This window comes from Pristiophorus japonicus, unplaced genomic scaffold, assembly GCF_044704955.1.
Source record: "Pristiophorus japonicus isolate sPriJap1 unplaced genomic scaffold, sPriJap1.hap1 HAP1_SCAFFOLD_1180, whole genome shotgun sequence".
Taxonomy (NCBI): Eukaryota; Metazoa; Chordata; class Chondrichthyes; family Pristiophoridae; genus Pristiophorus; species Pristiophorus japonicus.
This window is the reverse complement of record NW_027250843.1, coordinates 50180-71891: the sequence shown is the minus strand read 5'-3', so window position 1 is coordinate 71891 and position 21712 is coordinate 50180. Positions and strand designations below refer to the sequence as shown.

The 21712-nt window shown below is 48.5% G+C and overlaps 1 protein-coding gene and 1 pseudogene across 2 annotated transcripts in view; one reads left to right on the top strand and one right to left on the bottom strand.

The window, feature by feature from the left end:
* LOC139242058 (Fanconi anemia core complex-associated protein 24-like) overlaps positions 1 to 21712 on the bottom strand; it is a 73759-nt gene that overhangs the window by 2891 nt on the left and 49156 nt on the right. Inside the window, exons 1-3 of one of the 2 annotated variants that reach the window (XM_070870203.1) lie at positions 20004 to 20212; positions 18540 to 18711; positions 11429 to 11568 (exon numbers count right to left, since the gene is read on the bottom strand). In XM_070870203.1, the coding sequence (XP_070726304.1) occupies positions 11429 to 11568; positions 18540 to 18666 (267 nt within the window). In that variant the 5' untranslated portion in view covers positions 18667 to 18711; positions 20004 to 20212. Of the gene's footprint in view, positions 1 to 11428; positions 11569 to 18539; positions 18712 to 20003; positions 20213 to 21712 lie in introns of those variants that run through there. The other variant, XM_070870205.1, reaches the window with a different exon arrangement.
* LOC139242061 (U2 spliceosomal RNA) lies at positions 10377 to 10578 on the top strand (annotated as a pseudogene).

Below are 21712 nucleotides of genomic sequence, written 5' to 3'. Positions count from 1 at the left end.
AAACAGCTCCGTGGGACCCTCCCTGCCCAGCGGAGCAGATAGCGCTCAGTTTAACAGCTGCTCCAGATTTTTCTCCCGTGATGTTTTAAAACCCTTTGATCGCTCCAAACGTTACTTGGATAACTGTGGTAATTCTAGAGCTAATACATGCCAATGAGCACTGACCCTCTGGGGATGCATGCATTTATCAGGGGTTATGGGGAGCGGGTGGGGAAGTGGAGCTGAGTCCATGATCGGATCACCCATGATCGTATTAAATGGCGGAGCAGGCTCAAGGGGCCATATGGCCTACTCCTGCTCCTATTTCTTATGTTCTTATAAAACATTATTTTCGAAGCAGACATGGATCAATAGAGCAATTCCACTTGTTCCTTCTCCTGTCTGCCATCCACAGAATTCAACATGTTGTAGTGACTGGTAGACGGACAGCCCACAATCAGCCCCCTGCCAATACAGTTCGGGAGCCAGACATTAGCACAATAGGGGCCTCCCTCTCTAGGGAGGGGGAACCCTGCCCCCACAACCACAGAGAAAACAGTGACCGCCCCATGTCTATTGGTAGACAGCCCATTGCATTCTAGCACTCCACACAATCTCCTGATACTAACTCCATCCACCCCGCCCCAAACGTCCAGGCTCTCCCCCAAACAGCGCAGTGTGTGCATGAGCCACTCAGTGTATTATTGAAGGATTGTCGTGGGTCACTTCATTTCAGCTCAGGCCCCAGTGGTCAACAATTGACCATGACAGCCCTGCACTGGGAGAGGGAATAATCCTCAACCAGGAACCCTGCTCCTGTGACTAGAACACAGGAACAGAAGGCCATTCAGCCCCTCGAGCCTGTTCCGCCATTCAATTAGATCGTGGCTGAACCCCATTTTCCCGCCTTGGTTCTATTATCCCTTGACACCCTTACTCAACAAGAATATATCGATTTAAGATTGTGCCTCTTGTTCTAGACTCCCCCACCAGAGGAAATAGTTCCTCTGCACCCATCCTATCAAATCCCCTTTATCATTTTAAACACCTCAATCAGATCACCTCAACCTTCCAAACTCAAGGGAACACAAGCAAAGTCTAGGCAACCTGTCCTCATAATTTAATCCTTATGGCCCCGATACCATTCTGGTGAATCTGCGCTGTACTTCTGAACACCCTGGACTTGGTTTTGGGGAATGAAGAGGGGCAGGTGGAAGGGGTATCAGTGGGAGAGCATTGTGGTGCGAGTTATCATAATTCAGTAAGATTTAGGGTCGTTATGGAAAAGGACAAAGGTGGATCAGGAATAAAAGTTTTCAATTGGGGTAAATCCAGTTTTGCCGAGCCGACATGGGATTTGGCCAACATGGACTGGAAACGGCTACTTGATGGTAAATCGGTGTCAGAGCAGTGGGAGGCATTCAAGGAGGAGGTAGTGAGGATTCTGAGCAAGTATGCTCCCTTAAAATAAAAGTATGGGGCCCCCTGGATGTCAAGGGGCATACAGGTTAAGATAAAGAAAAAAAGGGAAGCTTATGACAGACACAGAGAACTCAATACTGCAGAAACTCTAGTCGAGTATAAGAAGTGCAGGGGGGGAATTAAAAAAGATATCAGGAAAGCAAAGAGAGAGCATGAAAGAATTTTGGAAAGTAAAATCAGGGGAAACCCAAAGATGTTTTATAAATGCATTAAGAACAAGAGGATAATTAGAGAAAGAGTGAGGCCTATTAGAGACCTGACCATAAAGAAAATCTGTGTGTGGAGGCAGAAGACGTGGGTATGATTCTTAATGAATACTTTGCATTTGTTTTCACAAAAGAGAGGGGTGATGCAGACTTTGCAATGAGGGATGAGGAGTGAGAGGAAGTATTAAGGGGCTGAGCAGCTTTGAAAGTGGATAAATCCCCAGGCCCGGATGAAATGTATCCCAGGCTGTTGAGAAGCAAAAGAGGAAATAGCAGAGGCTCTGACCATCATTTTCAAATCCTCTCCGGCTACAGGTGTGGTGCCAGAGGACTGCTAATGTTGTACCTTTGTTTCAAAAGGGAGAAAGGGATAGACCGTGTAATTACAGGCCAGTCAGCCTAACCTCAGTGGTGGGAATACTACTGGAGAAAATCCTGAGGGACAGGATAAATCTTCATTTGGAAAGACATGGATTAATCAAGGACAGCCAGCATGGATTTGTTAAAGGAAGGTCGTGCCTGACTAACTTGATTAATTTTTCGAGGAGGTAATCAAGAGGGTCGATGAGGGCAGTGCGTATGATGTAGTGAGGTGTCAGTTGTGGCTCAGCGGATCACACTCTCTCGGTGGGAGGAGCTAGGAGTGAGCAGGTGCTGCTGATTACAAACTCACTCCAATTCCTGCAGTAAAGAGTTGGTGATGGGTTTTTGGGTTGTTTTTTTCAAATTTTAGGGCCTTTTTGGCCCATAAAACATCAACCAGATGCTGCTGAGGGGCCTGGAGTGCCGAGCCCCTCAGAGGACAGTGCTCCCAGTGTGAATTTAATCAGGGGAGAGAATGTCTTGAGAAGGGAGAATAAAAGGCCCAAAGATTTGGGTCTGGACCCCAGGAGGTTTGGAAAAGAAAACACAGTGTGAGGATAAGGAGATGCGAGCCTGGGATATTATCCAGGCAGTACATGAGGACTGCAGTGAGGGAAGTTGCTTTGCTTGCCAACCAAAGCCAAATGTTGGGTTCGAAGTGATGGTCAGTGGCCGAGAGGAGGTGGAAAGACTTTTACTGAGCCTGAAGGTTGATGAGAAGTACTTGGATGTATCTTTCCTGTATTCCGAAAAGGTGGTAGTTTCATTCTGAAACCTGCCGGTTTATATTGAGGACGATGTGCTGATAATAAAGTTGGAGTTGTGGGACATTAAACTGTGCTCAGTAATAAGGAGGTGATATTATCCTGGAACCCGGGTAGCCGATGGAACCAGTTATGTAAAAGTGCGGTTCCCAGAGGGGGTGAAGTAATTACCCTATAGCTTGAAATTCGAGACAATGGAAGGAGTGCAGTACTTCTGGGTTCTGCATGATAATCAGGTGAAGGTTTGCTATTGCTGTCTTGAACACGACCATTTAGTCAGAAGCTGTCCAGACCAGACTGTTATAACTGTGGCAAGTCTGGACACATCGCTCGGAACTGCAAGGCAGAGAGCTGTGCGATTTGACGCAAAGGCTCCACCTGCTGAGAGTGTGAGGCAGAAGGAATGTATTTTTATTTCGGATGGACATTTCAGCCCAGGTGACCTTTAAGGACGATAACTCCAGAGAGATGATTGTAAAAATGAAGGCAAATTTAAATTTGAGAGACTTATGGAAGGATCGGAACCCCATAAAAAGGGAGTTCCCCAGAAGAGGCAGTGCGAATGATGTTTTAAAACCGAGCCGAATAGATTTTGTGTTAGTGCGGAAAGGATTAAGTTCTGAGGTGATGGAGATTAATTATAAAAAAGTATTTTTTAGTGACCACTCGGCTTTGGTTCTTAAAATTAGGAACAGCAGAGTTAAGATCGGTCCAAGGGTGTGGATTTAAAAAAAATCAGTACCTGGAAAGAAATTGCTTTTAAGGAAGGGATTTTAAATATAATAAAGAATGCTTGGAAGGAACCTTTATTCTTGAAAGAAGAGAGTTTGGTGAGACAATTTCAAATATGAGGTACAAGTTTTTTCAGTATGTTATGGGAAAGAAAGAGCAACAGCTAACCAGCGTCAAGAAGAGAATATAAAGAGAAGGTTTACAGATATCTGTAAAGCAGGTGACGGAGGGACAAGGGAGCAGAGACTAAGTGGAAGGTTTTAAAGGAAGTGTGGGAATTATTGCAAGCTGAAAAATGCAAGAGGGCCATTCTCCGAGCAAAGCCTAAAAATGCACTGGAGGGGGGAAGATGCACTAGATATTTTTAAGAGCAAGAGCAGTTGTGACAATGGTTATCATTAATTGGAGAGTTGAAGGTTGAGGAAAAGATCATTAATGAAAGTGGGGAGGTTATGGAGGCAGCCAGTAGCTTTTATCAAGAGTTATATACAAAAGACATTTCCAAATTGGCGATGGAGAAGGTTAGTACTTTTATTGAAGAGGGTTTAAAAGGAGGATGACAGAAGCAGGTGTGACAAAGAAGTAGGATTAGCGGAAATAAATGTAGCAATAAGTGGAATGAAGGGGGTGGGGAGCCTAGGGTCTGACGGACTAAGTGCAGAATTTTACAAAAGAATTTTGAGAGATTTTAAGTCCATTGCTCTTAGAGGTTTTTAAGGAGATTAAAACCGAGGGAAGCTTCACCATCTATGAGGAGAGGTATCATAAGAGCATAAGAAATAGGAACAGGAATAGGCCATATGGCCCCCCGAGCCTGCTCTGCCATTCAATAAGATTATGGACTCAGGTCCACTTATAAGCTTAGCTTATAAAAATAAAGGGGATTAAAGGAATCTGAAGAATTGGAGGCCCATCACATTATTAAATGTGGATTACAAGATCTTGGTGAGGATTATGGCAAATCGTATGAAGGAGGTGATGCTGCAGATAGTTTCGCCTTCTCAGTCCTATGGAGTCATAGGCCGGGACATCGCTGACTCTATGGTCTCAATCCGAGATGTGATAGAACTCATGGAAGAGAGTGGGAGGAAAGCTTATGTGCTAAAGGTGGATCAAGAGAAAGCCTTTGATAGAGTCGCTGATGAGTTTTTATTGATGGTTTTGGAAGCATTTGGTTGTGGGAAAAAATTCATTGAGTGGATGAGGATGTTTTATTCAAACACATTTAGCCGTGTTAAATGTAATGGCTTTTTATCCAAGTATTTTCCAATACAGAGATCAGTGAGACAGGGCTGTCCCCTGTCCCCATTGTTGTACACATTGGTAGCAGAACCATTAGGTTACATGATGCGAAAGGAACAAGGCGGAGTTGGGATTGCGGTTCCCAGTTCTGGGCAGGTGTCGTGGTGATACACCAAAATGCAGATGACACGACCTTAAGAGATGGGGAGTCAGTGAGGAAAGCTATGGGAGTAGTAGAAACATAGAAATTTACAGCGCAGAAGGAGGCCATCGTGTCCGCGCCGGCCAACAAAGAGCCGCACGGCCCTCGGTCAGCAGCCCTGAAGGTTACATATAAACCCCCTATGAACAATGACGAAAAGGCAAAGAGCACCCAACCCAACCAGTCCACCTCACCACAACTGCGACACCCCTTATACTGAAACATTCTACACTTCACCCAAACCGGAGCCATGGGATCTCCTGAGAAAGACAAAAAAAGATAAAAACCCAGGCCAATTTGGGGAGAAAAAATCTGGGAAAATTCCTCTCCGACCCATCCAGGCGATCGAAACTAGTCCAGATCACCCTGGCCACATTCTATTCCCTGCAGTACTTACTATTATATCTGCTGCAACCAACAACAGGTCATCCAGTCTAATCCCAATAACCAGCTCTAGGTCTGTAACCCTGCAGGTTACTGCACTTTAAGTGCCCATCCAACCATCTCTTAAAAGTGGTGAGGGTTTCTGCATCCACTACTCTTCCAGGCAGTGAGTTCCAGATTCCCACAACCCTCTGCGTAAAGAAGCCCTCCACCTCAAATCCCCTCTAAATCTTCCATTAACCACCTTAAAACTATACCCCCTCGTAATAGACCCCTCCACCAATGGAAATAGACCCTTACTATCCACAATGTCCAGGCTCCTCAATATTTTGTACACCTCAATGAGGTCTCCTCTCAACCTTATCTATTCCAATGAGAACAAACCCAACCTATCCAATCTATCCTCATAACTAAGATTCTCCATTCCAGACAGCATCCTCGTAAATCTCCTCTGCACCCGCTCTAGTGCAATCATGTCCTTCCTATAATAAGGCGACCAGAACTGCACGCAGTACTCCAGCTGTGGCCTAACCAAAATATTATACAATTTAAGCATAACCTCCCTGCTCTTATATTCTATGCCTCAGCCAATAAAGGCAAGCATTCCGTATGCCTTCTTAACCACCTTATCCACCTGGCCTGCTACTTTCGGGATCTGTGGACAAGCACTCCAAGGTCCTTTTGTTCATCTACACTATTAAGTGGCCCTAACCCTAACCTTTTCTTATTAGCCCTCCCAAAGTGCATCACCTCACGCTTCTCTGAATTAAATTCCATTTGCCACTGCTCTGCCCACCTGACCAGGAGATTGATATCCTCCTGCAGCCCATAACTTTCCTCTTCATTATCAACCACACAGCCAATTTTAGTGTCGTCTGCAAACTTCTTAATCATTTAAATCTAAATCGCACAAAAAGCAAGGGATCCCCGTATCGAGCCCTGCGGAACCCCACTGGAAACATCCTTCCAGTCACAAAAACATCCGTCAACCATTACCCTTTGCTTTCTTCCTCCAAGCCAATTTTGGATCCAACTTGACACTTTGCCCTGTATCTTATGGGCTTTAACCTTCATGACCAGTCTACCATGTGGGACCTTATCAAAAGCCTTGCTAAAGTCCATATATACATCGTATGCACTACCCTCATCGACCCTCTTGGTTACCTCCTCAAAAAATTCAATCAGGTTAGTCAGACACGATCTTCCCTTAACAAATCCATGCTGACTGTCCCTAATTAATCCTTGCCTTTCCAAATACAGATTTATCCTGTCTTTCAGGATTTTTTCCAATAATTTTCCCACCACTGAGGTTGGACTGACAGACCTGTGATTAAACAAGGGAGAAAGGGATAGTGAAGGAGTAATGTAGAGAGCTTCAGGAGCCAGAGTAAATAGTAAGTCCCAATGTCTGGTTGTGGGAAGGAGTAGTTGGAGGAAAGCCCTTTTAAGGTGGTGGAGGTTTTACAAGTTCTGGGGGTGCATATGGGGTGCAAGAAGGATCGGAATGAAGTGGATCGACTAAATTGGGAACCGAAGGTTGTGAAAATTTAAAAGATTTTGGGAAGCTGGGAAAGAAGGTGGTTGAAAGTACAAGGAGGAGTGACAGTGGTGTCAGCTCTCCTGCTATCTCAGCTCTGGTACTTACTGACGGTGGAGGATATTCCTGAGGGGGCGGAAAAGTCTATCCGAGAGGCTTGTGTGAAGCGTTTATGGGAAGGGAAACCAGCCTTGGGTGCTTACAATACCATCATTGGACGGGGAAATCAGGGAGGACTCAATTTCCCAGATATTGATTTGAAGAAAAAATCCCTTAGTGGGTGAAGAGATTTCTTCAGAAGTCCAATACAGGTTTTTGGAAGAGTTGTTTCCAGCATTCTTTTAAATTAATTGGGAGAGGAGGACAGGGAATATTTTACATAGAATACAACAATATGTTTTTGAAATCGATTAAACCTCTCCCTAGGTTTTATAAAGGGGTTGTAGACACTTGGGCCCAATTTTTTTTTTTATAAAAGTGTACAGTTTATGCCCAAAGGTGCTGAAGAATTTTTAGAACAGCCCTTATTTTTGAACAGGTGGATCAACATTGAAGGAGAGGTATTATTTAATCACGCTTTTATAAAAGCTGGTATTATGTATATAAGGTAATTCCAGGTTGGTTGCTGGAAGCAGTAGTGAGGGACATGGCTTGGGAGGAGGATCAGGAGGTAGAGGAAAAAGCAATCATGATCATGTATGGAAAGATTGTGAGGGCAATGCCACAGGATTGGATGGAAGAAATAAATACGCAAATCTTCAAAGGAGGTATAATGCGTCCTGCTTTTCCAAGCTTTCTGCTGGAGAAAGGGGAGGAGTTGATCGAAGTTGTAATACCCGAGATTTCTATGGGGTATTTAGAGTATGGCGAGTTAAGACACCTGCTGGTCAGGAATTTCAGCAGAGTATATACCCACAGCTGGACTTCAACAGGATTTGGAAGGGAGTGTGGGTGAATTTTAAATGTCCAGAGTGGATTGAACTGGATTTCAAATTGGCTCATAACTGGATTGTTACCGTGATAGTCTTATGTAAGATTGGGCGAGTAGAGGGGGCAACTTGCCCAGTGTTTGGGACGTGAGATGAGACTGTGTCCCATTTACTGGTGTTATGTCCGCAGTTAAAGGATTTTAAGTACTACGTTCGACAGTTGTGTGAGGTATTCTTGCTGGGTGAGGACCGAAGAGCAAGAATGGGAATCCCGCGGGACTCAATTTTGAGATGGGGATTGCAGGAGAGTCTGCCCGAGTCTAGCGGAGCAGCAATTAATTTAATGTTCAATTTGGCTAGATTTGTGATTGTGCAAAGAAGGATAAGGGGTAAGCCATTTAGGACCGAGATGAGGAGAAACTTCTTCACTCAGGGAATTGTGAACCTGTGGAATTCTCTACCACAGAAAGTTGTTGAGGCCATTTCGGTAGATATATTCAAAATGGAGTTAGATATGGCCCTTACGGCTAAAGGGATCAAGAGGTATGGAGAGAAAGCAGGAATGGGGTACTGAAGTTGCATGATCAGCCATGATCATATTGAATGGTGGTGCAGGCTCGAAGTGCCGAATGGCCTACTCCTGCACCTATTTTCTATGTTTCTATGCTCTGTTTTTTTAAGGGGAGAAGAATAAACCTAAAAGTGTATTTTAAATATAAACCAAAAGATAATTATAAGGCTCTGTGGATGTTTTATTCAGAAAATAATTTAAAGATAGTATTTTATGATCAATTTGTAAAGTACAATTGATTATTATATGTTACAGGAGACAAATTAAACTTCAGGTTTTGATGTTAATATGTGTTGGAGGAACGGCTGTGCAGAGGGGCGGAATGGATTTGTGTGATACAATAGAATGATCACGATGTTGTAAATGTTCTTAATGTTCAATAAATTTTAATTTAAAAAAAATGGGTAGCACTCTCGTCTGAGTCAGAAGGTTGTGGGTTCAAGTCTTACTCCAGGGACTTGAGCACAAAAATCTAGGCTGACACTCCAGTGCAGTGCTGAGGGAGTGCTGCATTGCTGAAGGTGGTGTCTTTTGGATGAGACGTTAAACCGAGGCCCTGTCTGCTCTCACAAGTGGACGTAAAAGATCCCATAGCACTATTTCGAAGAAGAGCAGGGGAGTTATCCCCAGTGTCCTGGCCAATATTCATCCCTCAATCAACATAACAAAAACAGTTTATCTGGTCATTATCACATTGCTGTTTGTGGGAGCTTGCTGTGCGCAAGTTGGCTGCCGCATTTCCCACATTACAACAGTGACTACACTTCAAAAGTACTTCATTGGCTGCAATAGGCTTTGAGGCATCTGGTGGTCATAAAAGGCGCTATATAAATCTAAGTCTTTCTTTTAGTGTAAATGGATTTTAACAAGGCTTTTGACATGGTAGACTGGTCAGGAAAGTAAAAGCCCATGGGATCCAGTGGCAAGTGGCAAGTTGGATCTAAAATTGGCTCAGAGGCAGGAAGCAAAGGGTGATGATTGATGGATGTTTTTATCACTGAAAGGCTGTATCCAGTGGGATTCCGCAGGGCTCAGTACTGGGTCGAGGAGGAGGGTGAGGAGGTCGGAGGAGAGGCTTATAAAGGCCCAGCAGTCAGTCGGGGAGCGAGGTGCATCGAGGAGGAGGCCAGCTTGTGCAGCTGCAGCAGGGTGAGAAGGCAAAAAAGTAGAAAGAAATCGAAAGGTAACATCACAGCCAAGGGGGTAAGTAATTGGTAAGTAGTTTTTCTTTTTCTATATCAGTAAGTAACCTTTAGCATTGTTGTTGCCAATTTAAGTGTAGCTAAGGGTTAAATCATGGCAGGACAGCTCGGACACGTGTTATGCTCCTCCTGTACTATGTGAGAAGTCAGGGACGCTTCTGTTGTCCCTGACGACTATGTGTGCGGGAAGTGTATCCGCCTGCAGCTCCTGACAGACCGCATTGCGGCACTGGAGCTGCGGATGGATTCACTCTGGAGCATCCACGATGCTGAGAATGACGTGAATAGCACGTTTAGTGAGTTGGTCTTACCGCAGGTAAAGGGTACACAGTCAGATAGGGAATGGATGACTAACAGGAAGAGCAGTGCAAGGAAGGTAGTGCAGAGGTCCCCTGCGGTCATCCCCCTGCAAAACAGATACACCGCTTTGGCTACTGTTGGGGGTATGGTTAAGAAGTTTGCAGATGACGCTAAAATAGGCTGTGTGGTTGACAATGAAGAAGAAAGCTGCAGACTGCAGGAAGATATCAATGTACCGGTCAGGTGGGCAGAACAGTGGCAAATGGAATTCAATCTGAATAAGTGTGAAGTAATGCATTTGGGGAGATCTAACAAGGCAAGGGAATACACATTAAATGGTACGATACCGAAAAGTGTAGAGGAACAAAGGGACCTTGGAGTGCAGGTCCACAGATCCCTGAAGGTAGCAGGCCAGGTAGATAAGGTGGTTAAGGCGGCATATGGAATACTTGCCTTTATAAGTTGAGGCATGAAATATAAGAGCAAGGTTCTCGGCCTTTTGGCTAAGATCATGCGTAACTGACCTGACAGGAGAGTAACTATGACCCCAAAGTGGTTCTCCCTGGATCAGGAAGGTGTTTCTCCTATGCTTTTTGGAAATAGGAGGTGGGTGGGGTGGCTTGACCTATCCACCTCCATGGCATGAACCTGGTATTGCAGTACTTCCAGGAACGGTGCAGTGGCTCTAGGCCTTTTGGCTAAGAGCATTGGCGCAGAGTGATCCTTGATGTGTGCAAGGTGACCTCTGGCGTTTGTGATTTGACAAAGAATTGGAAAGATTGGCTACGAATTTTAAAAAAAAAAAGGAGGTTATGCTTGAACTGTATAAAACACTGGTTAGGCCGCAGCTGGAGTACTGTGTGCAGTTCTGGTCACCACGTTACAGGAAAGATGCGATTGCACTGGAAAGGGTGCAGAGGAGATTTACAAGAATGTTGCCTGGACTGGAGAATTTTGGCTATGAGGAAAGATTGAAGATGCTGGGTCTGTTTTCTTTGGAACAGAGGAGGCCAAGAGGAGACCTGATTGAGGTGTATAAAATTATGAGGAGCCTGGATAGAGTCGATAGGAAGGACCTGTTTCCCTTGGCAGAGGGGCCAACAACCAGGGGACATAAATTTAAAGTAATTGGGGAGAGGTTTAGAGGAGATACGAGGCAAAATCTCTTCACCCAGAGGGTGGTAGGGGCAGAAACTCTCACTACATTTAAAAAGTACTTGGATGTGCACCTGAAGTGCCGTAACCTGCAGGGCTACGGACCAAGAGCTGGAAAATGGGATTAGGTTGGATAGCTCTTGGTTGGCTAGCGCGGACACGACGGGCCGAAATGGCCTCCTTCTGTGCTGTTAATTTCTATGATTCTATGATTCACACAGAAACTGACAATCCGAGGAGGGACATGTGAAGTATGGCCCCTGGGTGCGGTACCAGAGGGCGGTCAGTTCACGTGGAACTTTACATTGTGGCAGCACCTTGACAGCTGAGAAATGTAAAATCGGTATTTTTTTAATGAAATGAAGTACCCGCAGACTTACACTGCGAAAGCGGACAAGCTTTCTCTTGTAGCTGTTTCCAACCACGAGATCGGCCTCGGAAACGTACAACACACACAGCCGCTTGGAGATGTGGAAATCTACCAGACCCAAACCGTCTTCAAAAATAACAGTAATCCGGCCTGCAAAATAAGTACAGCCCGAGGGTGGGCGATTGGTCAAAGATACCAGTCATTAGTTTTATGGTTTACTGCAGGTTAGACGGATACAGCAGAGGCAAGGTCGTATGATGGTGATGGCACTGGACTGGCAGCCCACAAATCGTCAATCCACATTCCACCGTGCTAAACTGAATTTAATAAATCGGGTGAATTTGTGGGGTGGTACAAGTGACCATGAAGCAGCGAAAGCCAACTCGTTCACCACTGTCACTCAGGCAGGCTCGGTCACTTTCGGGGTACAGGGAGCCCCAGTCACTCTCACTCTCACTCTCTGGGTACAGGGAGCCCCAGTCACTCTCACTCTCACTCTCTGGGTACAGGGAGCCCCAGTCACTCTCACTCTCTGGGTACAGGGAGCCCCAGTCACTCTCACTCTCTGGGTACAGGGAGCCCCAGTCACTCTCACTCTCACTCTCACTCTCTGGGTACAGGGAGCCCCAGTCACTCTCACTCTCTGGGTACAGGGAGCCCCAGTCACTCTCACTCTCTGGGTACAGGGAGCCCCAGTCATTCTCACTCTCGGGGTACAGGGAGCCCCAGTCACTCTCACTCTCTGGGTACAGGGAGCCCCAGTCACTCTCACTCTCACGGTACAGGGAGCCCCAGTCACTCTCACTCTCACGGTACAGGGAGCCCCAGTCACTCTCACTCTCTGGGTACAGGGAGCCCCAGTCATTCTCACTCTCGGGGTACAGGGAGCCCCAGTCACTCTCACTCTCTGGGTACAGGGAGCCCCAGTCACTCTCACTCTCGGGGTACAGGGAGCCCCAGTCACTCTCACTCTCGGGGTACAGGGAGCCCCAGTCACTCTCACTCTCGGGGTACAGGGAGCCCCAGTCACTCTCACTCTCTGGGACTATAAGAACATAAGAAATAGGAGCAGGAGTCGGCCATACGGCCCCTCGAGCCTGCCCCGCCATTTAATACTTCCCTGCCCGCTCCCCATAACCCCTTATTCCCTTATCGGTTAAGAAACTGTCTATTTCTGTCTTAAATTTATTCAATGACCCAGCTTCCACAGCTCTCTGAGGCAACGAATTCCACAGATTTACAACCCTCAGAGAAGTTGTTCCTCCTCATCTCAGTTTTAAATAGGCGGCCGGATATTCTAAGATTATGCCCCCTAGTTCTAGTCTCCCCCATCAGTGGAAACATCCTCTCTGCATCCACCTTGTCAAGCCCCCTCATAATTTTTATACGTTTCGATAAGATCACCTCTCATTCTTCTGAATTCCAATGAGGCCCAACCTCTTCAACCTTTCCTCATAAGTCAACCTCCTCATCTCCGGAATCAACCTAGTGAACCTTCTCTGAACTGCCTCCAAAGCAAGTATATCCTTCCTTGTATATCCTTCCTTAAATATCCTGACCCGGCCTGTATCTGACCACTGTCCATCAGGACCCTGCTATCCCGATCCCCTCTGGTCTGCATGTGACCATAATCCCACACCACATGGTTCCTTCGCACTGCCCTCAAGGCAATAAATACAGCCAAGACCAAAGATAGACAGAAAGGTGGCTATGATACACACTCACAGCTGCTATTGTGAAAACATTCAGTTTCCCAAACGGTGACAAGGGCACTGTTCACACCTGTAGGGTAGCTGGAGGATACAGTGAGCGGCAGGCTCTGTCACTCTCGGGGTACAGGGAGCCCCAGTCACTCTCAGTCTCGGGTTACAGGGAGCCCCAGTCACTCTCACTCTCACTCTCTGGGTACAGGGAGCCCCAGTCATTCTCACTCTCAGGGTACAGGGAGCCCCAGTCACACTCACTCTCTGGTTACAGGGAGCCCCAGTCACTCTCACTCTCTGGGTACAGGGAGCCCCAGTCACTCTCACTCTCTGGGTACAGGGAGCCCCAGTCACTCTCACTCTCACTCTCTGGGTACAGGGAGCCCCAGTCACTCTCACTCTCACTCTCTGGGTACAGGGAGCCCCAGTCACTCTCACTCTCACTCTCTGGGTACAGGGAGCCCCAGTCACTCTCACTCTCACTCTCTGGGTACAGGGAGCCCCAGTCACTCTCACTCTCTGGGTACAGGGAGCCCCAGTCACTCTCACTCTCTGGGTACAGGGAGCCCCAGTCACTCTCACTCTCTGGGTACAGGGAGCCCCAGTCACTCTCACTCTCACTCTCACTCTCTGGGTACAGGGAGCCCCAGTCACTCTCACTCTCACTCTCTGGGTACAGGGAGCCCCAGTCACTCTCACTCTCACTCTCTGGGTACAGGGAGCCCCAGTCACTCTCACTCTCACTCTCTGGGTACAGGGAGCCCCAGTCACTCTCACTCTCACTCTCTGGGTACAGGGAGCCCCAGTCACTCTCACTCTCACTCTCTGGGTACAGGGAGCCCCAGTCACTCTCACTCTCACTCTCTGGGTACAGGGAGCCCCAGTCACTCTCACTCTCACTCTCTGGGTACAGGGAGCCCCAGTCACTCTCACTCTCTGGGTACAGGGAGCCCCAGTCACTCTCACTCTCTGGGTACAGGGAGCCCCAGTCACTCTCACTCTCTGGGTACAGGGAGCCCCAGTCACTCTCACTCTCTGGGTACAGGGAGCCCCAGTCACTCTCACTCTCTGGGTACAGGGAGCCCCAGTCACTCTCACTCTCTGGTTACAGGGAGCCCCAGTCACTCTCACTCTCGGGTTACAGGGAGCCCCAGTCACTCTCACTCTCGGGTTACAGGGAGCCCCAGTCACTCTCACACTCACTCTCTGGGTACAGGGAGCCCCAGTCACTCTCACTCTCTGGGTACAGGGAGCCCCAGTCACTCTCACTCTCTGGGTACAGGGAGCCCCAGTCACACTCACTCTCTGGTTACAGGGAGCCCCAGTCCCTGCAACATTTGGACACTGCAGAGTTTCAGAGAAACGATAATCTCACCCATACGCAGCCTTCCCAGTTGGACCGTTTGAGGCAAATACTTTGGGATATTTCTTCCCAACTCCCTAAGGCAATTACCCATAATACATGGCTGGACTAACTTCCCTTCCATATATCCAATGTCCTGAGTAACCCAAGGTGTCACACTCTTGTGATGTGGGGCTCGGTTTAATAGTGGACTGTGCAGCTTTAGTGTCATGCATAACGAACGTTGTGAGTGCAGACAAGGCTGGAAGACCATCTCGATCCAGGAGTCTAATCCCACAGCTGTGGAGTTCAGGACACAGGAGGCTGGCCCTCCAACCTACTGAACCCTGCACTGGAATTCGAGGCTCAATCAGGGAGTCAGTTGGAGGATCCAAGCTAAAGACCAGCCTCCTATCCAAACAGAGAAAGAAAAAATACAAGAATGGAGCCAGTCTCCTTGCTACTGCTTTCAAACAGCCTGTTTTCTTAGCTTGGAAATGGTGTGTAAAAGAAAGACTTACATTTATATAGCGCCTTTCACGACCACTGGATGTCTCAACGCGCTTTATAGCCAATGAAGTACTTTTGGAGTTTAATCACCATCGTAATGTGGGAAACGCGACAGACAACTTGTGCACAGCAAGCTCCCACAATCAGCAATGTGATAATGACCAGATAATCTGTTTTTTTGTTATGTTGATTGAAGGATAAATATCGGCCAGGACACCGGGGATAATTCCCCTGCTCTTCTTCGAAATAGCGCCTTGGGATCTTTTATGTCCATCTGAGAGAGCAGACAGGGTCTCGGTTTAACGTCTCATCTGAAAGACGGCACTCTGACAGTGAGCGTTGCCTCTGCACTGGAGTGTCAGCCTAGATTTTTTTTGTGCTCAAGTCCCTGGAGTGGGACTTGATCCCACAACCTTCAGACTCAGAGGCGAGAGTGCTGCCCACTGAGCCACGGCTGGCACAGGCGAGAGATCACACAATTTATAACTGGAGAAGGACTGCTAACGTTGTACTGCTGTTTAGAAAGGGATAGACTGAGTAATTACAGGTCTGTCAGCCTCACCTCGGTGGTGGGAAAATTATTGGAAAAAAGTCTGGGGGAACAGTATTAACCCTCTTTAGAAAGGCACAGATTAATCAAGGACAGTCAGCATAGATTTGTTAAGGAAAGGTCGTGGCTCACTAACTTGATTGAATTTTTTGAGGAGGTAACAAAGAGGGTCAAGGAGGATAGCATGGTTGATGTATGGATTTTAGCAAGGCTTTTGGACAAGGTCCCACATGGCAGACTGGTCAAGAAAATACCAATGGGATCCAGGGCAAAGTGGCAAATTGGATCCAAAACTAGCTCAGAGGCAGGAAGCAAAGGGTCATGGTCGATGGGTGTTTTTGTGACTGGAAGGCCGTTCCCAGCAGGGTTCCACAGGGCTCAGTACTAGATCCTTTCTTTCTGTGATACACATCGATGATTTAGACTTCAATGTAGAGGGTATGATTAAAAAGTTTGCAGATGATACAAAGATTGGCTGTGTGAGATAGTGAGGAAGAAAGCTGTAGACTGCAGGAAGATATCAATGGACTGGTCAAATGGCAGGACAGTGGCAAATGGAATTCAATCCTGGGTTTGTTTTCTTTAGAACAGAGGAGACTGAGAGGAGATTTTATTGCGGTGTATAAAATTGAGGGGCCCAGATAGAATGGATAGGTAGGACCTAGTTCCCTTAGCAGCGAGGTCAATAATCAGGGTGCATAGATTTCAAGTAATTGGTAGAAGGATTAAAGGGAGATGGAGAACTTTGTTCACCCAGAGGGTTGTGGGGGTCTGGAACTCACTGCCTGAAAGGGTGATAGAAGCACAAACCCTCACCACATTTAAAAAGTACTTGGATGTGCCCTTGAGGGCTACGGACCTAGACTGGAAAGTGGGATTAGGCTGGATAGCTCTTTCTCGGATGGCACGGACACGATGGGCCGAATGGCCTCCTTCTATGCTGTAAATGTCTATAATTCTGTCAGCATTTCTCCTGCCCGGCAGTACGTAAGCCCTGCCACTTGGCGGTGCTGTAGGCTGGGATCAGTGTGGAGTGTCGCTCAGTTACTGGGCAAAGTGTGCCGCAGCCAAAACTGCCATTTATACAGTGCCTTTAATGTGAGGTAGATGAACATAAGAACATAAATAGGAGCAGGAGGCGGCCATTTAGCCTCTCAAGCCTCAATAAGATCATGGCTGATCATCCCTACAACACCGTGGGCCGTCCCGACCTGCGAGGTGACACCACCGCAGGTCGGGAGGATAAAAGAGCTGGACTGCGGGCCCTACAACATCGTGGGCAAACCACTACAACCCCCAGCGCGAGCCGTTCCAAGTATGCAACAACTTCGAGGTGGGCGACTGGCTGACGTCATCAAGGCCCAGTTCGCCATTTGGAGCGTGGGCAGGAACATCGGCGGGGCCCAGGCACAGTGGAGGAGAGAGAAGATCGGGACGGATGAGCAGCAAGAGATCAGCGGCGGGGGTGCGGCAAATGCCAAGGGCCCAGCAGGGGCAGCACGGGCCCAGCCCACACTGTGCGATGTGTGCGCGCACTCGGTCCGTGCAGCAGAGCAGGTCTCCAGTCGTCCTGGTTAACCCTTGCCGCTGGACCAAGACCTCGCTCTGTCAAGCCCCGTGTGGTGGCTGATGTGCAACGGCCACTCCACGTTAAAAAAAATCCACACACAGACATCTTCTACTCCTGGAGTTCAGGACTGGAATATCGGGTCCTTCATTGAAACATCTGCGAACTCATCCCTTTTGGCGTGGAATCAAGTCATCCTTCAGGTCGAGGGACCGCCTATGATATGATGATTAAAGTAGATTACGTTCCAGGGCCTTTACAGAGGGGAACGGAGAAACAAACTATGGATACAGATAGTGAGCCGTGGTACCAGAGTTAGGAGGCGTGACTGGTCCAAAAGATGGGTTTGAGAAGTGGGGGGGGGGGGAGGGGGGGGAGTGGGGGTGGGGTGTTTGGATGCGTTTGGGCAGGTCAGAGTGAGGCAGCCTCAGAGAGTTGGATGGAGCCAGAGGAGAGGCAACGATGGACGATGTTCCCTGTCCATTGTGCTGCCGAGAGCTCTGCGATGGAGAAGAGTTGGCGCTCTGCCCCCACGCTCACACGGGAGCTCATTGGTGACTTGGCCAGAATGCCGATACACCAAGCCGGGCGGGAGCCGGACTGAAGGGATTTGAACAAGGAATTTTGGGAGACGAAGACACATTCAAGGACCTTAGAGAGAAAAGGGGCAGCAGCTGGAGAGGGCAGGCAGGTCAAGGGTCATTTTATATTAAAGTAGAGGGGGGTCATGACGGCAGTTTTAAAAGGGAGCGTTTTATTGCCGGAATGGCCTTGCGGTGGGCCAAACCTTTATAAAAAACACTGGTTAGGCCCCAGCTGGAGTATTGTGTTCAATTCTGGGCTCCACACTTTAGGAAGGAGTCAAGGCCTCGGAGTTGGTGCAAAGAAGGTTTACCAGAATTGTTCCAGTGATGAGTGATTTCAGTTACGTGGATAGACTGGAGAAGCTGGGGTTGATCTTAGAGCAGAGAAGGTTAAGAGGATAATTAATACAGGCCTACATTGAAGTCTAGATCATTGATGTACATCACAAAAAGCAAGGGACCCAGTACTGAGCCCTGCGGAATCACATTGGAAACAGCCTTCCAGTCACAAAAACATCCATCAACCATTACCCTTTGCTTCCTGCCGCTGAGCCAATATTGGAGACAATTTGCCACTTTGCTCTGGATCCCATGGGCCGTTACCTTTCTGACCAGTATTTCATGTGGAACCTTGTCAAAAGCCTTGCTAAAATCCATGTAGACTACATCAAATGCACTGCCCTCATCGACCCTCCACACACCCCCAATTTCCTCCAGGGTCACTAGATACCCTTGAGGAATGGGAGCCAGAATTGATTTTTCTCTGTAGCCCAGGCCGTTGAGACTAGACAGGGAAAGGACATGCAGCCGAGTTGTTCTGCTGCAACTTTTCGGTCTCCTGAAGTTGAAAGTCCTTCCAACTTACCCTGAAAGCCCTGTGCCAGCTCTGAAGCCCTCCACCTCTCATTCACAATGACGTGCCCGTAGGGGACCGAGTTAGCCCCTATACGGACCGGGGTGCTGGAGGCACCGGAACTCAGCGACATGTCCATCTCACTTGGTCATGTCCGACACTCGCTTCTATTTACCGAATCGGTCTGGAAAATAAGCAGAAATCAAGGTGGGCAAGTTTAGAAATTCTGTAAACGCTGGAAATCTGGGTATACACTCAAAACTTTCCTGTTCACCAGTGCTGCCTTTCCAGGATTATATCATAAATAATCCAGGTATATTCAAACTATCAGCACAACAACACAGCAAAAAAAATAAGGGATCTCTACCCCAAGCACTACTGATCCCCATCTTCTAGATGACGATCGTTTGATGATAGTTGAAGAAAATATTCATTGGCTCAGAGAGGCTGTGCAGACTCCCCCAGTGACAGATTCGTAAAACAGCACAGGAAGCCATTCAGCCCATCATCACTGTGCCTGCTCTTTGAAAGAGCTGTCCAATTAGTCCCTCTTCCCCCACCCCCCCCCTGCACTTTCCTCACAGCCCTGCAAATAATTCCTTTTCAAGTATTTATCCGATTCCCTTTTGAAAGTTATTATTGAATCTGCTCCCACCACTCTTTCAGGCAGCACGTTGCACAACTCACTGTGTAAAAAGAATTCTCATCTTCCCCTCCGGTTCTTTTACCAATTACCTTAAATCATGTCCTCTGGTTACCGACCCTCCTGCCACTGGAAACAGTATCTCCCTAACTACTCTCTCAAAACTCCTTGTGATTTTGAACGCCTCTATTAATTATCCTCTTAACCTTCTCTGCTCCAAGATCAACCCCAGCTTCTCCAGTCTATCCACATAACTGAAATCACTCATCACTGGAACCATTCTGGTAAACCTTCTCTGCACCATCTCCGAGGCCCTGACTCCTTCCTAAAGTGCAGTGCCCAGAATTGAACACAATACTCCAGCTGGGGCCTAACCAGTGTTTTGAGAAAGGCTTGGCATAACTTCCTTGGACATGCACTTGAAGTAACCGACAAGGCTGCAGACCAAGAGCTGGAAAGTGGGATTAGGAGGGATAGCTCTTTGTCGGCCGGCGCGAACACGATGGGTCGAAATGGCCTCCTTCTGTGCTGTAAATGCTATGTCTCTATGATTGTACTCTACTCCTCCTATACCAATATAATACCTATAATACTTGGCAGAACAGGCTCGAGGGGCCGAATGGTCCACTCCTGCTCCTACTTTTTAGGATTTCTATAGTTTTTTTAAACACCCTTCTCAACTTGTCCTACCACCTTCAAAGATTTGTCGACACACATCCCCAGGTCTCTCTGTTCCTGCGCCACCGTTAGGATTGTACTATTTAGTTTATATTGCCTCTCCTCATTCCTCCCACCAAATTAATCACTTCACATTACTCGGTGTAAAATTTCACCTGGAAATTGTCCGCCAATTTCACCAGACTCTGTCCTCCTGAAGTCTGCTACTATCCTCCTCCTTGTTTACTACATTCCCGAGTCCCGTATCATCCGCAAAGTTTGAAATGATTCCCATACTCCAGACACTTGAGCACAAAAGCCAAGGCCGACACTCGCAGAGCAGTACTGAGGGAGCACCGCACCGTCGGAGGGACAGTACTGAGGGAGTGCCGCACTGTCGGAGGGTCAGTACTGAGGGAGTGCCGCACTGTCGGAGGGGCAGTACTGAGGGAGTGCCGCACTGTCGGAGGGTCAGTACTGAGGGAGCGCTGCACTGTCGGAGGGTCAGTACTGAGGGAGTGCCGCACTGTCGGAGGGGCAGTACTGAGGGAGCGCCGCACTGTCGGAGGGGCAGTACTGAGGGAGCGCCGCACTGTCGGAGGGGCAGTACTGAGAGAGTGCCGCACTGTCGGAGGGGCAGTACTGAGGGAGCGCCGCACTGTCGGAGGGGCAGTACTGAGGGAGTGCCGCACTGTCGGAGGGGCGGTACTGAGGGAGCGCCGCACTGTCGGAGGGGCAGTACTGAGGGAGTGCCGCACTGTCGGAGGGGCGGTACTGAGGGAGTGCCGCACTGTCGGAGGGGCAGTACTGAGGGAGTGCCGCACTGTCGGAGGGGCTGTGTGAAAGGCGCTATTTAATGAAGTCTTTCTGTCGCCCTCACTCACCGACTTCCGCTCTCGCGATTCCAGCCATGATTGACAGCAAAAGCAGCCAATTTATGCCGCGTGACCCGCCGTGGGCCAATCAGCGCGCGCTAGCTCTCCACCAATGACCGCCTGGGGGAGGCGGGACCGGGCGCGCCACAACTGTCCCTGTCGCCCAGGGATACGGCGCGGGCTCTGATTGGCTGGTAGGCCCCCCCCCCCCCCCCCCGCTGCCTGGCTCAACCGTGCCTGCTCTCTGTTCTGATTGGACAGTACGCCCTGGCCTTTGATTGGGTAGAAGAAATCCTGGCTGACATCTGATTGGCTGATAGCGTCAAAGTGGCGCCTGTGCTTGGTTGGCTGTTTTACGTGGCGACTGATCAACTCACTGGGTGCGAGTTGGGACATGTTCAGGCTGGGGAGAGTGAGGGAGGGGAGAGAGGGAGAGGGAGAGGGAGTGAGAGAGGGAGAGAGAGAGGGAGTGAGAGAGTGAGAGGGAGTGAGAGAGTGAGAGGGTGAGAGGGTGAGAGGGAGAGAGAGGGGGGGAGAGAGAGAGAGAGAGAGGGAGGGAGGGAGAGAGGGAGAGAGAGAGAGAGAGTGAGGAGAGAGTGAGGGAGAGAGTGAGGGTGAGGGAGAGAGTGAGGGAGGGGGAGAGAGGGAGAGGGAGAGGGAGTGAGAGAGGGAGAGAGAGAGGGAGTGAGAGAGTGAGAGGGAGTGAGAGAGTGAGAGGGAGAGAGAGGGGGGGAGAGAGAGAGAGAGAGAGAGTGAGGGAGGGAGGGAGGGAGGGAGGGAGAGAGAGTGAGGGTGAGGGAGAGAGTGAGGGAGGGGGAGAGAGGGGGAGAGAGGGAGGGGGAGAGAGGGGAGGGGGAGAGTGAGAGAGAGGGAGGGAGAGAGAGAGAGAGAGAGAGTGAGGGAGGGAGGGAGGGAGTGAGTGAGTGAGTGAGGGGGGAGGGAGAAGTGAGGGAGGGAGTGAGGGAGGGAGTGAGTGAATGAGGGAGGGAGTGAGTGAGGGGGGGAGGGAG